Source organism: Diabrotica undecimpunctata, chromosome 3, assembly GCF_040954645.1.
Source record: "Diabrotica undecimpunctata isolate CICGRU chromosome 3, icDiaUnde3, whole genome shotgun sequence".
NCBI lineage: Eukaryota > Metazoa > Arthropoda > Insecta > Coleoptera > Chrysomelidae > Diabrotica > Diabrotica undecimpunctata.
In genome coordinates this window covers 122356179-122378741 of record NC_092805.1, presented here as the reverse complement: position 1 = coordinate 122378741, position 22563 = coordinate 122356179, and the positions used below count along the sequence as shown (strand labels likewise).

Genomic DNA, 22563 nt, shown 5'->3' with positions numbered 1-22563 from the left:
ATTAAAAACGATTGTTCACGAAAAAAAAAGTAAAAATATTAAAGTTATTTCACTAACGCAAAAACTAGTTCGTCTCTGTCTCGCTACGATAACGCACTGAAGAAAACTGCATGTTTTTAGCAATGCCTGATTTCATTGTTTCGTTCGTATATCGACGTCACTAAATGATTACGTCAGGTCCACGACATTATGAATTATCTACATTGATATTCTTACCTCACAAATTCACGAACAACAAATATTAATCGCACAGAATGAATGTTTATAACCAAAAGTCCTTCTTTATTCTTCAAATAATTAAAAAACCAATATTTCCAACTCCTTATGCGACAAATACACACAAATTAGAAATATTTGGAAAGGTTTTTAAAAGCCCCGCCCACTGTGACGTCAGACTTAGATAGTCCATTTTGTGATATACAAAAAGACACACAGAAAAAAGCTGCGCAGCAGTTACTATTGCCACAAGTTTTCTGTAATTATGAGAGAAAATGTTCCGTTTTCAATTAAGATTTATGTAAAGCACTTTTAGCTTCCAAGAAGTATATTCCGGAATTATACAAGAAGACCCTAAAAAGTTCTGGGAAATAGTTGGATTTATTTCGATTTCATTGAATGAAACAAAAGATGAGGAACAACAATAAGTATATGGCTTTGATTTTGAATCAAAACAATCATTTAATAATAGTACTGTGTTTTAACTTAAGTTACTGACTGAAAAAGTGTACAGAATGTAATGATAGATTTTTAAAACAACAAAATATTTTTTTAACTTAGGCTCTGTTTGTTTAATGATAAAAAAAACGTTAAAAGGAAAATTTTTGAACATGCATAATTCAAATTCGCTAGTCAAAAAAGTATTTTTATAAATGCACCAAGTTAGTATGGGGTACGTGAATTGATGCCTCAATATATTATGAGAAAAACATCGACAAATATATTAATAAATTTTATTTATATGAGTACCAGTATTTCATGTGATCTCTGTAGGTTTTATGAGTATAAAAATATATTGAGTGACAACTGTAACTAATTAGTTGTAACTAATTTTATTCTTCTTGTATAATACACGACTTATTATGACTAATTTTCATTTCATGTTACCGTTTTTATTTTCTATATAAATATGCACACTTAAGTGCATTTTTCATAGTGATGTGAGTAGCATTAAAGTCATACTTTTCCGATTTCCCGAAGCCTACTGATCAGATAAAAAAAAGTTTAAATCAAATTCAAATTTGAATGTTTTATGATGAGAAAAATCTAAATGATAATAATAGCTTACCTTTTGGAGGAGTTTCTTCTTTTTTCGGTTTTTCCGGTTCAACAACTGGAGCTTCAGCATTTGCGTTTTCATTTTTATCCGTTAAAACTTTTTTAACAGTTTTCTTTTTTGCTGGAGCTTTAGTTTCAGTCTTTTTGACCTCCGCCTTTGGCGGTTCTTGTTCTTTAACTTCCTCTTTTGGACTTTCTACCACGTTTTCCTTATTTAACGTATCAGCTACGTTTTCCTGACTAGGCATTTCGTGGATATTCTCCAAAATATTATTGCTAATAGTTTTTGTTAATGATTTTTTAAGCTTCTGTGTTTTCTTTTTCTCTGCTTCCTCTAAAATTTGTGCGCATGCTGCTCCTTGTAGATTAGGATCAATTATTTCTTGTTCCACTTCCATTTCTTTTGATAGCGTTTGAGTTGAACTTTTGTCTAAAGGTAATGGTTTGTTTTCTTCTGACTCTTCGATTTCTTTGTGTGCTCCGTGTACGGTAATATCTGCAACCGTATTCTCTTTAATAATCTTTTCTTTCCGCTTGTCTAAATTTGCCCTATCAGTACTGACGGTTGTTTCTAATTTCCTCTTAGGTGTAATCTTATCTTCCATTAGCATGTCTATTATCCTTCTTTCTGCTGGATGCGTAAGTTCCATCAAACTACCAACAGACTGAGATCTCGTTGGTGCAACAGGTTCTGCTGCCTTCGGTGGGGTGTTTTCGTCTCCTGTTAACATGAGTTTATCGCTTTCCAGTTGAGGTGGAGGGGGAGCTAAAGCTAACAAGACATCCAAGCGGACTGGAGTTTGGTTAGCTAATTCTTCAGAGATGTCCAGACAATTTTCATTATAACCTTCATTTACCCACCAGTGACTACAGATTTTTTCCACATCGGCACGGTGTTTTGGGTTTACCGTTAACATTTCACGTATCAAAGGAGATGCAGCTAAAAACAAAATATATTAAAGCTGGATAACAATTTTCAATTTATTCAGATTGCAAAGCCATAATACATGGTAAAGAAGAGGTGAGGGGTGTAAGGGCTCGAACCAACATGGATAAAACCATGACAAAAATGTTAACCTCCTGCTAGAGCGGTGACAATTGGTTACACGGTGCACCTTGCTAGATAATCAACGAGATTCTGGCGACCGAGTATAGGGGGTATAACCTTAGTACCATAAACATTAAGGAAATGTCATGATTATGTCAAATACGTAATTTTTCTCTATACCAGGCCTCAGATAAAGCCTATCCGAAAGTCACAAACAGAAAGGAAGGCTATATGTATACCTACCAAGATAATAATGATATATTTCTCTGAACAAGGTAAAACGAACATAGCAGTAATTTTATTATATATTTGATTGCTTCTTTAATTCTTTTTATAGAAAAAAGACATAATATCTGAAATTGACAGTCAACTTGACAGTGAGGTGTTTAAGCGACTATGTTCACTGATTAATAACATTGTAGTGATTATTAAGAAGAATCCTGAAGATATCATGGACCGAGCATGTAACAAACAACGAAGTCATGAGAAGAATCAACAAAAGAATGGAAGTATTGGAAACCATCAAGACACGAAAGCTGCAATACCTGGGGCATGTTATGCGTAATGAGAGATACAACCTACTTCAATTGATTATACAAGGGAAAATCCAGGGCAAGAGAAGTGTAGGAAGAAAAAGAATCTCATGGTTGCGTAACTTGAGGGAATGGTACGGATGCACATCAATTGAACTATTCAGAGCAGCAGCATCTAAGATCAGAATAGCCATGATGATTGCCAACCTCCGTCGCGGAGATGGCACGTGAAGAAGAAGAAGTGATTATTAAGGGCTAATTATTAAGGTCAAAGATGTTATACTATTTTTGGTTTTATTCAAAATATCAGTTGGACCTAGAGCAGGAATGTCAATATTTAGAGGAAAAACCGTATTTCGAACAGCTTTTCATATTCAAATAAAGAATTTTTCTATATAGAATGGATGAAAGCAGGCATATGTGGGCTATCTGCGACGTATTAGTTGTTGATGAATTTTAGTTACTGCTATCTGTTTCATCCACTCATAAAATTGGACCTGCCACTCTTTCATTGCCACGATCTACTTTACTAATGGCGCTAAAAAAGGACCTTTTAAAAGTTTAGAGACGAAACTTCACTTTAAATGGTGTTTACTGTATATTTACAATATACACCCAGAATTACACGGTTGCATTGTCAGTACACACGTCGTATTACACAATATCATTATATTTTCATTTATATCAAATTAAATTTAATTTGTTCTACGTTTACGTTTAATCCCACGCTTTAGGACAATGAATTTTGGGTATTGTAAATTGTCTGTAATTAATATAAGTTCTTTAACGAATTAATGAGTTCAAATCTAATCACTTAAACCTTAACACAAATAAAAATATTATAGAATAACAACTGTTCCTATAAAAAATGTTGACTTCTAACGTTCCCAAAAAATATGTACGAAGGAGAAAAAGGTACCAATGTTCTTATAACGAGAATTCAACATATTTTCGGAGTATCTGAAACTGTTATGATGAATTTTGGTATGTTTTGAAACTCTAAATTAGACATAACTTTACCATCATCATTATTTTAAAGGGGAAATCTCAAAATGTATTCTTATAATAATTATAACAATGCCATCTTTTCAAAGCAGAAATTTTTGTTACAAAGTCTATATATACTTACGGCTAGGTTTGGCGGGTTCAAAATAATCTCCTTGCGATATCTGTTTAACCAGTCTTTTGAAGTTACTACCATCGAAGGGCATAGCTCCATACACCAAAGTATAGAGTAGTACTCCAAGTGACCAACAATCGACTTCGGGACCATGGTAGGGGGTTCCCTTGACTATTTCAGGAGAAGCATATAAAGGTGAACCACAGAAAGTATTCAGAAGTCTTTGATCGTCAAAAACGTTAGACAAACCAAAATCTGCAATCTGAAAACAAATATTTTAACTATTTGCAAACATTACTTAAGCACATGCTTAAAAACACTGAAATATATAACATTAAAACTCTGGTTTTGCAACTGAATCTTGATGGTAATATTTATTGACAATGAATATTAGTCCCTTGATTTCCTCTGTAACGTTATTATCAGACTTAACTAGGGATCCCTAAGTATGTAAAGTTTTGTAACTGCCTTATTTCTGCGTATTTTGTGCAACTTATTCTATTTGATTGAATGCCTCTATCATTACTCTTCTTGTCCTTGCGATTATGTCAACATCATCTACAAGCGCTAGTATTAGCATACTTTTATTGGAAGCATAGCTTTCTTATCGCGGGCTACGGACTGAGCGGTCGATCGCACACAGGTACGAAAACAACAAAACCGACTGAAACGATCGCGATACACTACATGGAATAATAAACGCAGTCCCATGCGTGTTTCTTAACAAAATAAAATTAAAATAAAATAAAATACAATAAAATAAAATGAAATAAAATAAATTAAAATAAATCGAATCAAATCGTCGAATCGAATGAAATGAAATAGATTAGAATAAAAACTATCGCTCGGTGCATAGGCAATAAGAACGCTATGCTTCCCTAGCTCGGTCACTCTCGGAGTGCCAAATTTCGTTTTTTTAATTATTGTTCCTCGAGTATTGACAGTTGCGTCTCTTATTCTGTTTTTGTAGTATGGTGTTGAACAAGATGCATGATAGGGCACCTGCATTGGCGTAGCTAGGAGGGGGGCAGGCCCACCCTGGTCCCCCCTGATGGCCCTTCGGCCTCCTTGAAATATTCTAATAGAAAAAATTGCAAATTTATACAATAATGTAAACAAGAAACAATAAAAAAACCAACGTACCAATCGCCTATACTATAGCCATCGGAATACAATCCTGTGCGTTTCGTGTTTCACCAACACGGGTTCAAGGTTCAAAGATCAGTCAGTTTCAGTTAGATACTTTGACGTGGTTAGACAATCTACAGCAAACAATAAAACGGCGAGCGGTAATCGATAGAGAAGTAACACAAGTGTATTAGAGAACTATTAGTGACCTGTGTTTAAGAATTGTTGGCGTATTACTACAGAAGTACCAAGTAAGTGTAGTAGTTAATAAGTTTAGTTTATTGTAAGTTTTTGATTGTAATTGAGAAAGTTTATTAATAAATAAATAGTCTCACTTATCGCAGAAGGAATTCGTATAAACGCCACGTTACTATAAAAATATTTATAAACTTCATATTAGTTATGTATCACTATATCAGTTGTTTTTTTATATTCTTTTTACTGCTTATTTTTAACAATTTATTCAGTATCTATAGCTTTTTTCTTATAGCTATAAGCTTATGTGTCAGTTTGCTTTTTTCATTAATTTTTGTAAAAAGTGTTGCCAACCCATCAACTTTATCAAAAATTAGACTGTACTTAAGACTGTATTCATAGAGACTGTATTTTATTTCAACGATTTTAAACTTTTTGACTCCACCATATTATGTACATACAATAGTATGGAGGAGAATGTCAACGTTTTAAAATTGAGAAAAAAAATGTTTTTTTTTCTTTCAATTTCTTTTTGTTGCAGATAATGAACATTACTGAAGAAAATTTGAAAGAAAATTTTTCAAAAGACGAACGTCTTCACCATCTTTACCGTCTATACAACCAACTACACTGGAAGAGGATGAGAATAGTCAGCCTGAACAGCAGCCCTGTACAAGCAAGGAGACAAGCAAAATAGACGCTTCCGACTTAAGCCTACTAGGAGAAAACTATTATAAAGATTTTGATTGGTTGGAATACAGCGTCAAAACAGATTCCATTTCGTGCTATGCTTGTCTTCATTTTGGAGTTGCTATGGATGAAGAAGCTTTTAGAATGGTGGGAATCCGTAACTGGAAGAAAACTGGCGAAAAATTAAAAAAGCATGGTGCATCTTTGCATCACATTGAAAGTTTCAGTAAATGGCACAACTATAAAAAGATAATAAAAAGCGAAAATGTTTTATCTCATCTATCACAAGCATATAGCACCCATGGCATAGAGAAAAATGGGAATTACATGAGAAATTTGGCAGATATAAGCTTAACAATGACTCGTCAAGGCACGGCTTTCAGAGGTAATGACGAAAGCGAAAGTTCATTAAATAAAGGAAACTTTAAGGAAATATGTGGCCTAATAGCAAAGTATAACAAGGACTTAGACATTTTACATAATTCGCATGAAAACTATACCAGTCCCCAAATACAATATGAAATTATTGCCCTCTTGTCACGGGCGTCTTTAAGAAACAAACTTGACGACATTAGACAATCCGGAACTTTTTCAATCATGTGTGATGAAGCTTGTTCTTTCAAAAACGAACAATAGTCTATATGTGTTCGCTATGCATCGAAAGATCTAGAAATTCATGAAAGATTCCTTGCATTTCTTAACTATTCCGAAGACAGATCGGTTACGGATTTATTCACTTTAATCTACAAAAAATTGGAAGAGCTTAATCTTAGCGACTTGCCGATGGTAGGGCAATCCTATGACGGAGCTGCGGTGATGTCAGGCAATACAAGTGGTGTTCAAACACAAATGCGAGAGAAATTTCCAGCTGCAATGTACACGCACTGCTTTAGCTCATAGACTTAACTTGGCTCTGGTAGACTCGTGTAAAAATATTCTCTCAATATCGACATTTTTTTGTACTTTGGAGGCACTTTACGAACATTTTTCAGATCCTCAAAACCATAAAAAATATAAACAAATACTGAAGGACCTCAATATTGTCGCTAGGGAGTTGAAAACTCTTCAGATACTCGTTGGGTCTGTCGATATACGACTTGCCACGCTGTTAAAACATGTTTCGAGGGAATCGTCACAACACTGGAAAACGAAGTTTCTCATACAAATAATAAACAGTCAACTACAGCAGTTGGGATCCAACATTAAACAACCATCATTTATAAATCATCTTTTGGTATTGGACGATGTGCTAAACATAATGTATTATCAAAGAGCCTTTAGGAGAAAGGTGCAACTCTGGGGAAAGGAGTTAAGGTTATTAAAAGTGTTATGACTTCGTTAGGTGTAATGAGAAATGAACAATAATATACCTATCTTCATACAAAAATATCGACACAGAATACCAAATTTCATTGGAAATTCCATCATCCAAAAGAGACAACCGTAGGATTGGGTTTAATAAACGCCACATGCTCCAGAGCTAACGTAGGAGACATTTGAGTACTGGAGGGCAAACATTTTTTACTGAATTATTGCTACTGTAATAGATTTTCTAAATAAAAGGTTCTCACCATAAAGTATGGCGCTTGCCAATCCAGTAGATCATTTTTTTCAGTTAGATTTTGAGGGTTCAGAGAAATTCACTGAACAATATCTCAAAATTTTAAATATTAACACTTTTGCCTTAATAGCAGAAATGACCGTTTTAAAAAATTGTATTTTACAATCTAACGAATCTGTCATGAATATATAAAAAACTTAATTGACTCAGAAAAAACATATCCCAACCTATATCAACACTTTAAAGTATCGATTATTTTGCCTATTTCAAGCGCAACGTGCGAGGGGTCTTTTTCTGCCATTAGGCGCATTTTAACTGGTTGAGAACGACAATGACTCAAGATAGGCATTCCGATTTGGCTTTGTTGTTTATAGAAAAAGATATAGACATATACTTGGAGACTGTTGTAAATTCTTTTAGTGAACACAGTAGGAAGTTTCTCTTGTAATCTTGTAATATTTTGTTTCTGTAAATATTTATCGCAGTGTATATTATGTATTAGGTATATTAAAAAATAAAACCAGTATACTATTATAACGCATTTTTTCTATCTATTTTTTCATTGCACGGCAAATAAAAAAAAATTAATTCATCGTACACTGGGGCCCTGGTCCCCCCTGAAAACTGAGGCTAGCTACGCCGATGGGCACCTGTCTGACGTAATCCCCTTTTCACATCTGTTGTTTCCGTTAATTCGTTTTGTACCCGGATTTTACCTTCTACTCGTAGAGTTTTTTTTATCAATACTATTAGTTGTGTTGGTATATTAAATTCTTTCATTGTTTGTATTAAGAATTCTCGGTTTATATTCTCATATGCGCGAAGCCTATGAAGGGATGAGTAGTGTCAATGTTACATTCACTTGTTTCTTCAAGGATATGTCATAGACGAATATCTGGTCTATTGTCGATTTCCGCCTGCAGAAGCCAGATTGGTATTTGCCAACTATTTTGTAAGCGTGTGATCTAATGAACAGTTCAACATATTCTTACACAGCGTAAAATTAAATGATAACATAATGTAAAATTGATTGTAACAGAATTGGCACAGTGTCAATAACCTTGTAGTTGAGAAAAAAAAATTGTTTCTTTGTGAATTCTGCCGTAGGATTTAAAATTTTCACAAAATGCATTGAAATATGTTTAGCTGAAGAATAAAGTTATATTTTAAAAACTTAATATTGCTTCCCTCGACATTTTTTCACTTCAATTTATGACTGGTATTTCTTTATTTTTAAATTTTTATCGTAGTCGTTGGTTATAGTTAAAAAATATATATTTTTTGTTAAAATATAAACAATCAAAAGCAAAAATTAAATATTTCAACAAGAAAAAGAATTTATTGAAATAAAGTGACATAAAATTGTGTTCTAAAAAATCCAAAAGAACGAGATAATTGGCCTACAAAGCTTAAATAAAAAAATTTAATATTTTGTTGGATCTCGTCGCGAACGAACTAAACTTCTTACTGCATTCAAAAATTTTTGATCCAAAGTTGTTCATATGTACTTCATAGCTTCACTTAACTGCTTAATCGTATTCACAGGATTATCAAACATATTTAGTTGTGTTATAGCGGCCCACACATGTTCTATGCAGTGCATATCTGGTGACTGGGCTGGCCACTCCATTCTGTCAATACCGTAATGCTGTAATCTTTCGTTCACAATTCTTGCACTGTGGGGATGTGCATTGTCATCAATATGGGCAAAACTTTCTTCGATTGTACCCGCAAATGGTACAACAATTAGTTCTACAACCATATCTCTATATATTTGAATCATCATCGCAGCATTTGTCAGAACCACTAAGTCGGTGTGGCCATCGAAACGAATACCACCCCAAATGCAAATAAAGCCTCCCCCAAAAGTAGTTTGGACACCCTATAACGTTCATTATACCTCTCTTCTCGTTTCCTCCAAACCAAAATAAGACCATCGGAATTGTTTATACGAAATCTAGACTCATCTGCAAATAAACCGTTTCTCCATTCGTTGCTTGTCCAGTTGCAGTGTTCTCTTGTCAATTACCGACGTTTCCTGGTTAGTACTGGATGAGATGAACGTTTTCTTGCTCTCAAGCCAGTCATACGCAACCTTCTTCTAACGGTTTGGTTTGAAATTATTCTTCCAGTGGCGTTACGCAATGCTATTGACGTGAGATGCAGTATATGTTGGGTTCCATCTAGCAAAAATTCGCATATGTCGGTCATCGAGGGGATTGGTACTCCGTTGTCGCCTTTCACCATGAACATATGAGGCTACACCATTTGTAACTATAACAATTCCAAGCTCTATTTACAACAGTTTGTGAAAACCCCAAACGTTGAGCCACTTCACATTGAGTTAACCCTTTGTTGATCCACCTCACAATCTGTTGCATTTGGACAATATCTAAACGTCATCGAGGATAATTAATAAAAATACTCCAATATTTTAAACAACTGAACCCAAACTGTGTTAATAGCAAATGAAAATATATGATTTTAATATTCAACTTTTTGTTGACGATAGTAAAAAAAATAACAAAATTTATTTTACTTCGTAACAAGTCGAGGTATTAATATTATTTTAATTATATTAAATTTTTACAAACTAGTGACTATGGCGTAAAATATTACTTTGATCCTTATCAATTATTGAGCACTGTATATATCAAGTGTGAATACCCACGCACGGTTGTATAGTTACTTTTAGTTAATGTCAAAATTACATGAATCAATTTTACTAAAGTAGTTGTCACTATAGTCCATTTCCATCATATTGATAGCACATTATGTATGAAAATCCCTAAACTGTTGATACGGGTGACTCAATGAAAAATAGATATTTGTCAACAAGTTTACAGAAGTATATAGGAAAACAATTTTAAATTGACTATGACCACCAGGTATAAAGGTTGAAGCAGAATAGAATACAATAGTTTTCAATTCAATAAATAAAGTTGCCAGTGTCGGAGTGATGGAGATTAACAGGTACTAATGAATTTGCAAGAAATGTAAGATGTTTATTTTATTGGTTATATATAAAATAATTTGTGGCCGTAACAGGGGCCGATTTGTAAAAAAATGAATATTATTTTAATCAAATTCCATTTCAGATTCACTGCTTTCTTCATAATCTAAGGAAACTTCAACTCCAATGTTAATTATTACCGGTTCCAGCATTTCATCAGTCATATTATCCAAATTCCACATTTTATTTTCTTCCTTGTGAGCATGACTAACAGCATTTTTCCAATTTTCTGGAGTTACTTTTGATGGAATGTACTAATAATTGTTGTAAGTCTTCTAATTTAAAAGTTTTGTTGTTGCGTCCGACTTCACCCTTTACTTGAAACCATATATTTTCTATCGGATTCAGATCACAGTGGTATGGGGGTAAACGTAAAACAATTACATCACATAAAATTATATATTTTTTATAAGCTACTTTATGTTGCCTTACAATAGGTAATAATTCCTTTTTTGTCGAATTCTTGTACTCAATTGCGTGTTTATCCAACCATTGGATTATTCTCTCCTTTTTTCCATGCCGTCGTTGGCAATTTTTCTGCTAGTCTTGAATGGTAACTAGCATTATCCATGACTATGACAGAATTTTTTGGAATAAAATCCAACATTTGCTCAAAAGATTCTTCAAAAACGTCAGCAATCATTTCCTCGTGGTAATCTTTGGTTGATTTTGAGGCAAAACTTAATAATCCACCATTGACAAAACCGTATATTGTTTATTCCAGTAGATACACCTTCGATGAATGCCTGACGGGAACTTTTCACATTTGTATCAACCCATAGATATGGTACAGTATGACATTCATTTAGCCAAGTCTCGTCCAAATAAAAAATTGTTTTCCCTTCTTCTCGGTACTTTTTAATAGTTCTTAGATAATCTCGTCTCCAACATACAATGTAATAAACGAAGACGGTTGCGTTTCGATTTAATTTAAGTCTCTTACTACTCCCTAACACGTGTTTCTGGGTCTACCCGTCATCAGAGAGAGTTTGTAAGAAGACTCAAACTAAATCAAAACGCACCGACTACTCTGGCAATTATAGGAAAAACAATTACCAAAGTATGCTACTAGAGACCTCTAGTGAGGAAATATGAAGTTAAATGTGTCGATAGCAATTAAAGTAAATTGTATACCCAAGCTTAATCAAGCCATTCAGAGCGATGCTGAGAATATTTATATTCCACTATGCATCAACAATTTACCCATATAAATTACCATCATTATTGTACTCATTACGTCGAGTAAGGACGATAAATAAACGAAGACGGTTGCGTTTCGATTTAATTTAAGTCTCTTACCACTCCCTAACACGTGTTTCTGGGTCTACCCGTCATCAGAGAGAGTTTGTAAGATGCATAGTGTTTGTTGATGCATCGTGGAATATAAATATTCTCAGCATCGCTCTGAATGGCTTGATTAAGCTTGGGTATACAATTTACTTTAATTGCTATCGACACATTTAACTTCATATTTCCTCACTAGAGGTCTCTAGTAGCACACTTTGGTAATTGTTTTTCCTATAATTGCCAGAGTAGTCGGTGCGTTTTAATTTAGTTTGAGTCTTCTTACAAACTCTCTCTGATGATGGGTAGACCCAGAAACACGTGTTAGGGAGTGGTAAGAGACTTAAATTAAATCGAAACGCAACCGTCTTCGTTTATTTATCGTCCTTACTCGACGCAATGAGTACAAGAATGATGGTAATTTATATGGGTAAATTGTTGATGCATAGTGGAATATAAATATTCTCAGCATCGCTCTGAATGGCTTGATTAAGCTTGGGTGTACAATTTACTTTAATTGCTATCGACACATTTAACTTCATACAATGTAATCTTTTTCAATTAAAACGGATTTTCTTCTATTCTTTTGCCAACGAAATCCCATCTCTCTCAATAGTCCCCATAATTTCTTGTTGCTTATGATTGGTAACTCTTCGTTTTCTCTAATTAATGTTTGGATTTTGTCCAATGTTCGAAATTCTTGGTTAAAAAAAAATGAGTGGACGCCGCGTCTTATCATGTTTATATGCATTTCTTCAATTTCCAAGGGTTTACTCCCTCCACTCTTCTTGGGAGATGAAAAAGTTCCTCCTTTTCTTTCTTTTAGGAATCTATAAATTGTTGCTTCTCCAACCCCTGTCATATTTAAACACATGTTAACGATTTCACGAACATTACTTAAAGGGCGTTGATGTACAAGTGCATCGTGTACATTTAATATTATATTTTTCTCTCTTAGACTGAAGGCACCTTTAAAACTACACTTAACCGGGATAAAACCTATTGTCGAGGTCATTTTTAAATGCAAATAACAAAATATCGACACCAAAAACGTAGGTAGGTAAGACATGAACAATGTACATCTACAAACTAAATGGAAGATGCAAACAATTTCTAATTTATATTATTGGCATAAGCTGTAATGTGGCATAAAAACTACTTAAACTATCATTAGTGAAGCCTTATCAGTAATTCCAGGTAATCGTTCAAAGAAGGTATTCTTTTTGTGTCAGGCGATAACTTGTATAGAAAACAATAATCACCTTTAAATTACTGTTTACATTAATTTATTTCGTGAAACATTGAATTCTCTCGTTAATCACCCGTGTATAATTAACAATAATCGTGTGGCATATATACCGACGTTTTTTACGCACAAAAAAGGTATAGTGAGATTAGTGGACACTTATTTTACAAAAGATTTTTTAAAAGATAATGAATTGTTGACGGCATTTTAAAATATTAATTTTTTTTATTTATTTCAAAACAAGTATAGGGTGACGCCTATGGTTTTTTGACCTGTTGAGGATTTGCATACATAATGTGCTATCAATATGATGGAAAAGGAGTATAGGAATTTGGATCAGCGGGCAACTATATTATAACTTATTTTTGTGCCTTACCTTAGCATTATTGTTTTCGTCGAGTAAAATGTTTTCCAACTTGAGATCTCGATGGCAAATCTTGTGTTTGTGGCAGTAGTAACAAGCAGTCGCTATTTGCCTAAATATTCTTCTGGCTTCGTCTTCATCTAGCACCTTGCGGTCCGATAAATAATCGTATAATTCACCGCCAGCGGCATATTCCATGACTAGAACCATTTTCTCCCTATTTTCAAAGACTAAAACAACAAAAGATCAACATTTAAATAATTAATTAATAAAATTATAAAACACAATAAAATACAGGAAGAATGGAGAACGAGCGAACTAATTCTACTATTCAAAAGAGGAGATAAAAAACAGCCAGAAAACTACAGAGATATAAACTTGTTAAATACTACGCTAAAACTTACAACTAAAATTTTACAAGTGCTAATAAATCAGAGAATAAGTTTGGCATATGAACAACAGGGTTTTCGTAGTGGAAGATCGCGTACAGATGCAATATTCATTATAAAGCAAATTACTGAGAAATCACTAGAGTATAATAGACCAGCATTTCTGTGTCTGATTGACCTAAAGAAAGCGTTTGACAGAGTCAAAGATGTAATCCATCTTCTGTATAATATAGAAGTTCCCCTAAATATTATAAAAACTATCGCAAACATCTACCAAAACAACAAAATGGAAGTCAGAACAGATGGACAACTTACAGAACCTATAGAAATAGGCAGCGGAATAAGACAAGGGGATACATTGTACACAGATTTAAGATAAGAGAATTTAATATGAGAATCTCATCTCAGAAAACTAAAACAATCGTAGTCAGCAAAGAACCAACCAGATGTGAAATAGAAATTGATGACAGCAAGAAATGAAGACATTAGAAAAAAATGTAACGTACAGTGTATAAATGAATGGACACAAAATAGAAAAAAAGAATGGAATAACCACAAAAGCAGAATTTTAGGAGACCCGTGTCGTCAAAATAGCAACAGATAAGTCGCCAATCGGCAGAAGAAGTATCGGACGACCGCGCAAAAGTTGGAGTGACAACCTTCCATAGAGGTATTAATCCGCCAATGAACAAGCAGAATTGCTTATAAAAAGGAAAAAGAAGAAGAAGTTTGGCAGTTGTCAAAAAAGCATACAAAAAGAATTGAAGTAATTGAAATGGATGATCTAAGAGCGTGTGATGTATCCAAAAACAGTCATATAAGAAATGAAGATATTAGAAGGATAAATATTGTTTATTCCACTGTAGACAGGATTGGAACTAGACAATTAGTGTGGTATGGTCACGTAAAACGAATGGATGAAGATAGATGGCCAAGGCAAGCAATAGATTACATATCACATTAAAGAAGAAAAAGAGGAAGGCCGTCAATTGCCTAGGGAGAGAATATAAGACCGATAATAAGTGATCGAAGAAGACGAATGGAGTGCAGGGACAGAAAACAATGAAGTTCGAAATGCGGGAAGCGGCAAAAGTCTAAAATCTTTTTTGAATTTAAATTTTCTTCATAGAAAAATGGTCCAATGATATTGTGTCTAAATATTCCTAACCAGACATTTATTTTTCGACGATATTGGGTATGGCTTTCAATAATATCATCAGGCTTTCTTGTCGACCAAATCTTCTACTTTTGAACATTTGGTTCATTATTTAATGTAAATGTACATTCATCACTAAACAAAATGTTTTTTAAAAAATTGTCTGTCTGCATTAGCCCTCGCTACAATTTCATAACAGAATTCCGCTCGTCGTTCAGCATCTCCTTCTCTTCGTTCTTGATGACACTGAAATTTATATGAACAAAATTTTGCGGACAATTCGCGCACTATTCCCTGAATAAAACATTTTTATTATTGCTACTTTCTCCTCAACTGAATACATTTTTAATCAACTTTATTGTTTTTTAAACAATAAATCACAAAATAAAAATTTTGGCAATTCAAACATTGTCAAATATCAGAAACATGAATACGAGCAAACGCAACATGTCATACACATTCTTGAACTGCGTGTGGCCTGACTTTAAGGGGTGGCCTGAAAAATGTATATTTTTGCAAACTTTTGAAATACATTTAATTCATAGAACAATTTTAACATTTGTTTTCGATACAGATTTCAGTCCTCTACAAATAATTTTTCTTGACTTTTAGTGTAAAATAATTAGGGAAGCCGGAATTCAACAATTTAGAATTTCCCATTGAGTTTCCTATGGTCCGTTTGACGATTCACCACTCATATAAATCTTTGACAAACATTATTTGATGACATTCACCCAAAATGTGAACAGTAATTTATAACGATATTTATATGAAAAAGGCAAGTGTATTTGAACGTCATGAATATATTTTTATCTTTGGTTACCTTCAGTTTTTTCAGCGTTCTTCAAATTGTGCCGTTTTTTCGTAGCCATATAAATTTGTGATATAAATGATTGTATTTTACATTTTTTGTATGATCTACAATAGTTTTTTATTTATTATACTTTTATACTCCTCACGTCATAAATTTGTATCAGAATTTATTTTACACCGTAATATTTTTTCACGGTACGCCCCTGCTTTAAGGTATTTTGCCGGTTACATTGGGATAAATACACTATAATATGGGATTAGCAAATAATATTGTCCATTCATTTGGAGAATGGTTAAAATGAAGTAACTAAAAGTGATACAAAATGTATAAAGTAGTATAAAATTATATTCGTCATAATAAAATTTCCTAAACATGATATATTTCTTTAAAAAACTAAAATGTCCTTGCTTGAGCCAACTTCATTGAGATGTGGCTCATACCTATATGACAATGTAGCAGCTGTTGTTCTAGTACAGGTGTCTTTTTAAAAATAATTTTAAGCGCCAGCGCTGTGACTTCGGTATATTAGGAATTAAAAAAAAAAAACAAGAATATACAGTCAAGCATTTTGGGAATTCTTATAATAAACGACTGTTATATTGATCAAAAGCGGAACTGCAACTACTCTATTGAAATTAAATATTACCGACATTCAAAATGAGTGATAATCAACACCTCATCTGTTTCTTTATCTACCATCTCAACTTAAATCACTGCCAACAAAATAATTTGCCAAAATATTGTAAAGTAGATAAGAGTCAAGCCAAGTAGCATATATTTTAAATAAAATGTTTGTATTTTTTTATTTATTAATTATCTGAACATACAATTAAACAGTCTCTGCTCTCATAATTATCTTTACATCTTGGTAAATAAGGACAATCTTAATAATTGCATGTTAAAATATATTTCAGTGATTCAGTTGGAGACTTATAGATTCATTTGATTTAACAAGTTAAACATACTTTGTAGTTCTCTAATAGACTTAACACTTAGACCTACCCACTAGTTTTTTTCTTAGGTCAGTGAACTAATTTATTTTTAAAACGTAAAGTAGCCAGTAGCTGTTTGATTGTATGTTTTATTGAGTAGATACGAACATTGCCTTTTGAGTTATGACTACATTTATCCAGGATATAAGTTGAGAAAATATAAAATAGGAAAGGCTGAAAAATGTGTTTAATACTTTAATGTTAGAACCTGATTAAAAAAAGGGGGTTTGAGCCCTAACTGTTTATTCGTAACTCCTTGGAAATGAATCATAACAATAAAAATTTTATGCAACCAACTGAAATTTTAAAATTTTGTGGAAATTATAACTAATAAGATCTTGGAGGTTTTGTTTACATTTTATTACCGGATCACGTTCTAAAAAGAACTGTTTTATGTATTTATGGCGTTGGCGCAAAATAAATTAAAGTTGTAGACCAGGGATGTCAAACTCAAAAGCTAACGCCAAATAAACAATACTTTACTTTAGGTGGGCCGCAAAAAAATCGATGTTCACAGAAAGAAATATATTTTTTTAATGGTACATTGTAATAAACATATAATTAAGGTAAATTACTGTTTACGTCCTGATACTTGACATTTCATCTCTGCTATCCTGGTGACCCAAGGTGAGCTTTATTAACAGTTTTGGACAGTAGACCAGGGCGGATCTATTTTGAGGTGGATGATGGAGGGCATTATGATTTTTGCAGAAATAATTTACTAATAACTTCACTAATGATAATTGACTCATCCTCCCTCTCAAATAGGTCGGGAACATTAATAAAAAAATTAAAATATGTATTTAAAAATTGCTAAAAACATCGATTTTTTTCTACTTTCCTTGGTTATAAGTTTAAAACTATTAATTTTCGAGCAAAGTTGTAATAAAATAAACTAGCGACAATTTAATTTTCGTATACAGGGTGTTTCAAAAAAAGGTAACCCCTTCTCTAGGGTAGGTAAAAACTGAAAAATAATTTAGGTTTGCTTAGTAAAAAATTTTTGTAACGCCATCCGTTTTCAAGATACAGGGCGTTAAAGAAAAAAAAAATTTTACGCATTTTTTACGATTTTGCCGAAACTACTGGCAACATTGTAATGAAATTTTATACGAATATGTTTTGGAAGCTGATACATCCCATGAATTTGTTTTTATATATGATTCTCATAGAGGGCGCTAGTTACACGGATCATACTAAGTATTAGTCAATATAACTTTTTTAAGAGTATAATTATTAATCAAAATTTCAAGTAAACTTAAACATCATTCAATTTTACAAGATAAAAGTTACTCTTGGTAAAACTCGATACTGTGTACCGTTTTCGGAATATTTTGATTTGAAAATTAAGAAGTAATAATTGATGCTGGTAGTAATGATAAAGTTCTAATAGGTATACCTCTATTTTCTCCAAGTGTGCCATGGAAATCTGACATTTATTGATTGTTATGACGATAAATCAACAATAATTAGAGTTTTGAAACCTTGTTATTTGTAAAATCAAATCAAAATGTACTCAAATGTTGAATACACTGACATGTTATTAACCTTAGGCGAATTTTTAGGATGTTCTAGTGCAGCTGTGACACGTTATGCAGAAAAGTTTCCTAGAAGAAACTTACCAAGTAAAAAAACATTTAGAGCCGTTGAACGACGTTGTCGAGAAACTGGGAATGTGAAACCAAATAAAATAAATTCTGGTAGACCAAGAACAACAAGAACAATTAAGAAAGAAAATAATATTTTAAATTTACTTGATCAAGATCCAACAGTTAGCGTAAGGAATATAGCAAGACAAACAAATACTTCTTCTTAAAGTACTTGGCGGATACTGAAAGAACAGCAATTACATCCTTATCATTACAGACAAGTCCAAGAGCTCTTGCCAGATGATCTACCGGTTAGAGTGGATTTTTGTGAAACATTGCAACAAAGGACAGCCCACAATCCAAATTTTTTAAAATGCATTCTTTTTACTACTGGTGTGATGAGAATCCACGAGTCAAAAGGGTATCACATTACCAACACTCATTTAAAGTTAGGGCAGCAACTTTAGGTAACAAATTAATAGGTTATCATATTCTACCTGGAAATTTAAATGGTGATATGTATCTTGATTTTTTAAACAATTCCTTATTCGAGATATTAGAAGATTTAACACTAAACGAGCGCATATCTTTATTTTTTATGCATGATGGAGCTCCACTACACTTTGATAGAAGGTGTCGTAATTGGTTGAGTAATCATTTTCCGAATCGATGGATTGGTAGAGGTGCAGAAGCTCCGATTCATTGGCCTCCTCGGTCATGCAATTTTAACCCTTTAAACTACGCAGTTTGGTCGTATATTAAGGAAAAAGTCTATGCTACAGAGGTAAATTCACGCCAAGAATTGGAAGAAAAAATTCCACGTCAATTTAATGACATCATAGCTGATCCCCTACCGTTTAGAAGGTTAATGGAATCTTTAGAAAAAAGAATAGACTTGTGTATTCGCGAAAACGGAGGGCATTTTAAACACTTACTGTAATTGAATTTTATTTTATGTTCTTAGTCAGTAATTTAATTTTCTTCTTTAGTTTTGTTTAATTACTAACTATTTTATACCAGCATCAATTATTACTTCATAATTTTCAAATCAAAATATTCCGAAAACGGTAAACAGTTTTACCAAGAGTACCTTTTTCGTGTAAAATTGAATGATGTTTAAGTTTACTTGAAATTTTGATTAATAATTATACTCTTAAAAAAGTTATATTGACTAATACTTAGTACGATCCGTGTAACTAGCGCCCTCTATGAGAATCAGATATAAAAACAAATTCATGGGATATATCAGCTTCCAAAACATATTCGTATAAAATTTCATTACAATGTTGCCAGTAGTTTTGGCAAAATCGTAAAAAATCGTAAAAAAAAGAAAAAAAATTTTTTTTCTTCAACGCCCTGTATCTTGAAAACGGATGGCGTTACAAAAATTTTTTACTAAGCAAACCCCAATTATTTTTCAGTTTTTACCTACCCTAGAGACGGGGTTGCCTTTTTTTGAAACACCTTGTATAGTGTCTTCATTTCTGTACAGCGTTGTCCAATTTTTCAATGGTATGCAAAATCTTTTCATATTCCATGTAGCAATTTTTAAAGCTGTTCTTTGTTAATTTTTAACACAAAGATTTCTTATAGTTACGACCGAGGAAGCCTCGTAGTATGGTGACGTTCTTCCTCTGTCGTATCTTGGGCATTATATTGCCGATATCAGTAGTAGTATTTCTTGTAATATTTGCCATGATGATATGACTCTATGAATCTTTATGCAGTGGTTCCCCATTGTATTCTTATGCCGTTGATCAGTTGTTGATTCCTCCGCCTTAGGGGTTGAGTTCGTAACTCAAGAAAAAATAGTACCCTATCGTTTACGAACATATCCGTCTACAGTAATTGGTCAGTAAGTGTTGAATTGCTTATACCAGTCACTAGTGTAGTGTAGTCCTTGAGTCTTTCCTAGAGTTATTGACATTCTAGCGTTAGAACCAGTAATATTTATTCTTACTCCTTCATGTTTTTCTGACCCATCATTATAGGTAAAGGCAGCTCTTGTCATTCCAGCGATTTCGTTTTGTGTTAAGTAACACTGGGTTATGTAAGTATTAAGGAGAGTTTTCAAGCTTGTTTTGCAGCTATATCTTCAGATATCCATTCCTGTCGCCGGTTTTAGATACTAAGCCCACATTAACCTACGGCACTTTTTAGAATCTAGAGCGATCCGCCTTATATGTATGTGTAGAGGAAGATGATTCAACATTACATCCAAGGCTGCAGTAGGACACGATCTAATTGTAAATTAATTCATGCACAAGGACGTCTTTGCTCTCTGTGCAACTCTATTATTTTCTTTTGCTTCATGCAGAGAACTCGAGCTCGACTCTCGAAACCAACAACGGCATTTTCATTTTTAAAAATGATAACAAGCCGCCACGGTGTTTAGGAAGGCACGTGAGGCCATCGATCCCCCTGGACCAATGTTCATCGACACTAGTTACATGACACAGAGTTAAAGGTGCAATTGGCGCCGGAACTATCCGAAAAGATCTTCCCGGTAAAAATGCCATAAGATATATTATTATTAGCGCAGCACAAGTAATTATGGGTCTGATGACTATGTTATTTATGACCAATAAATCATTTTAGGTTTTAGACCTAAAATCTACGATATTTCCATAGAGCCCTTGTTGTTTTAGTGGTGATATTTACGAGATGGACATTCGACGTAAGTTTCCTATTGCAGAGTATCAGAGAAAAACTATTCTTAGAGTATATAGTGGCTATCGTCTTAAGTCAACAGATAGTTTCTATGAGTTTGCTGTAGTGCGAGCGATGTATCTGATAGCTGAGAAACGTGCTAAAAATTGGAAATGTAGTACAGTAGATACAATAGAGAACAGGTGAGGGAATGAAGGGAGCTGATTAAGTTCCAATATCCCCTTCCCCAACGGATGTAGGTTTTTAGTGGGTAGAAATCCCAAATCAATTAAATTTATTTTTAAAAATAAATCTCAATTTGTTTGGCTCTTTGAGTTTATCCTTTTGTTGGTGCCAACAAAATTTCTTATTCCTTTACCAATTGTAATAAAAAAACCAATCTTTTGAACTTATGACTTTAACTTTAACTGCTGAATCTTCTATAATTAATTACTTAAGTAACATTGAGATAATTTCTATGATTAATACTGTATACAAAAGTATTTCGCTCCAATAAATGTTTCATGAACAATATAGCAATTTTCTGAATAAAATTAATAACATATGAAGATATTTTTAATTTGTACATATACCACTTTGATTAGACTCGATTTCCTAATATTCAACTGCCACATTGTCATAGTTGTATCAATTTTGTTAATAGCATGCAAAGAGTTCTCGCAAGCTTTTGGAGTCATGTTTATATGAACTATATCAGACCTACCTTCATATATGTGAATTATATTAGGATGTTGTACTGAAGACATAATTTGGATCTCTCTTCTAATTCTAACTAAGTCAGCTTCTGATTCGATTTTTGATTTTTTTATGGTTTTAATAGCAACCTCTTGGCCAGTCTCTTTATTTATACCTAGCTGCACTTTACCAAAAGTTCCTTGACCTAGTTTCTTTATTATATCAAACCTAAAACCACATTAGTCAACTAAATTATCTTTACCAAACTTTAAAAATAAATTTAATATTTCACCAAACAAATGAGTCAGTCATACGGCAGCCCAATTTATTTAAATATTAAATATGTTTACCTTTGCCGAAGTTTCTTTTTGTGATTGTGTTGTTTTACAGTTCCTGTGTTTTCTATTCCCCCCATTATGTTGTTTATTCCTTCCCCTACCACCATTTTGAATCTGAAATAGAGGTTACATAAATTAAAAAAACTAATTAATGAAACAAATTTTGACTTAAAAAAAATCAATTACGTATACTGCTAAATTGTCCAATCTGTAAAAGGAAATAAATCATCTCATGAAAATTTTTAGATAAGTGGAAAATCAGAATATTACAGTAAAATACAGTTATGTTATTTCCATTTATAACTTGAAAATTATAGATCGTAGAAGATAAAAAGTTCTTAGATTAAATTTTGCATAAAATAATGTAAGAACTTTGAGATAATATATCTATTCTTGTTTTAAAAAATACCGCAATTTTCAGGCATTTTCCTTCAATTTTTTTAACCATTTAATTTTATATTCAGGGAAGAAAAACTGTTTAAA

The 22563-nt window shown here is 33.0% G+C and overlaps 1 protein-coding gene across 1 annotated transcript in view; it reads right to left on the bottom strand.

Moving 5' to 3' along the window:
• Nuak (Nuak family kinase 1) overlaps positions 1 to 22563 on the bottom strand; it is a 100697-nt gene that overhangs the window by 66996 nt on the left and 11138 nt on the right. Inside the window, exons 2-6 of the mRNA XM_072526831.1 lie at positions 22093 to 22194; positions 21771 to 21970; positions 13470 to 13687; positions 3986 to 4238; positions 1286 to 2215 (exon numbers count right to left, since the gene is read on the bottom strand). Coding sequence (XP_072382932.1) covers positions 1286 to 2215; positions 3986 to 4238; positions 13470 to 13687; positions 21771 to 21970; positions 22093 to 22187 — 1696 coding nt within the window. The 5' untranslated portion in view covers positions 22188 to 22194. The remainder of the gene's footprint in view (positions 1 to 1285; positions 2216 to 3985; positions 4239 to 13469; positions 13688 to 21770; positions 21971 to 22092; positions 22195 to 22563) is intronic.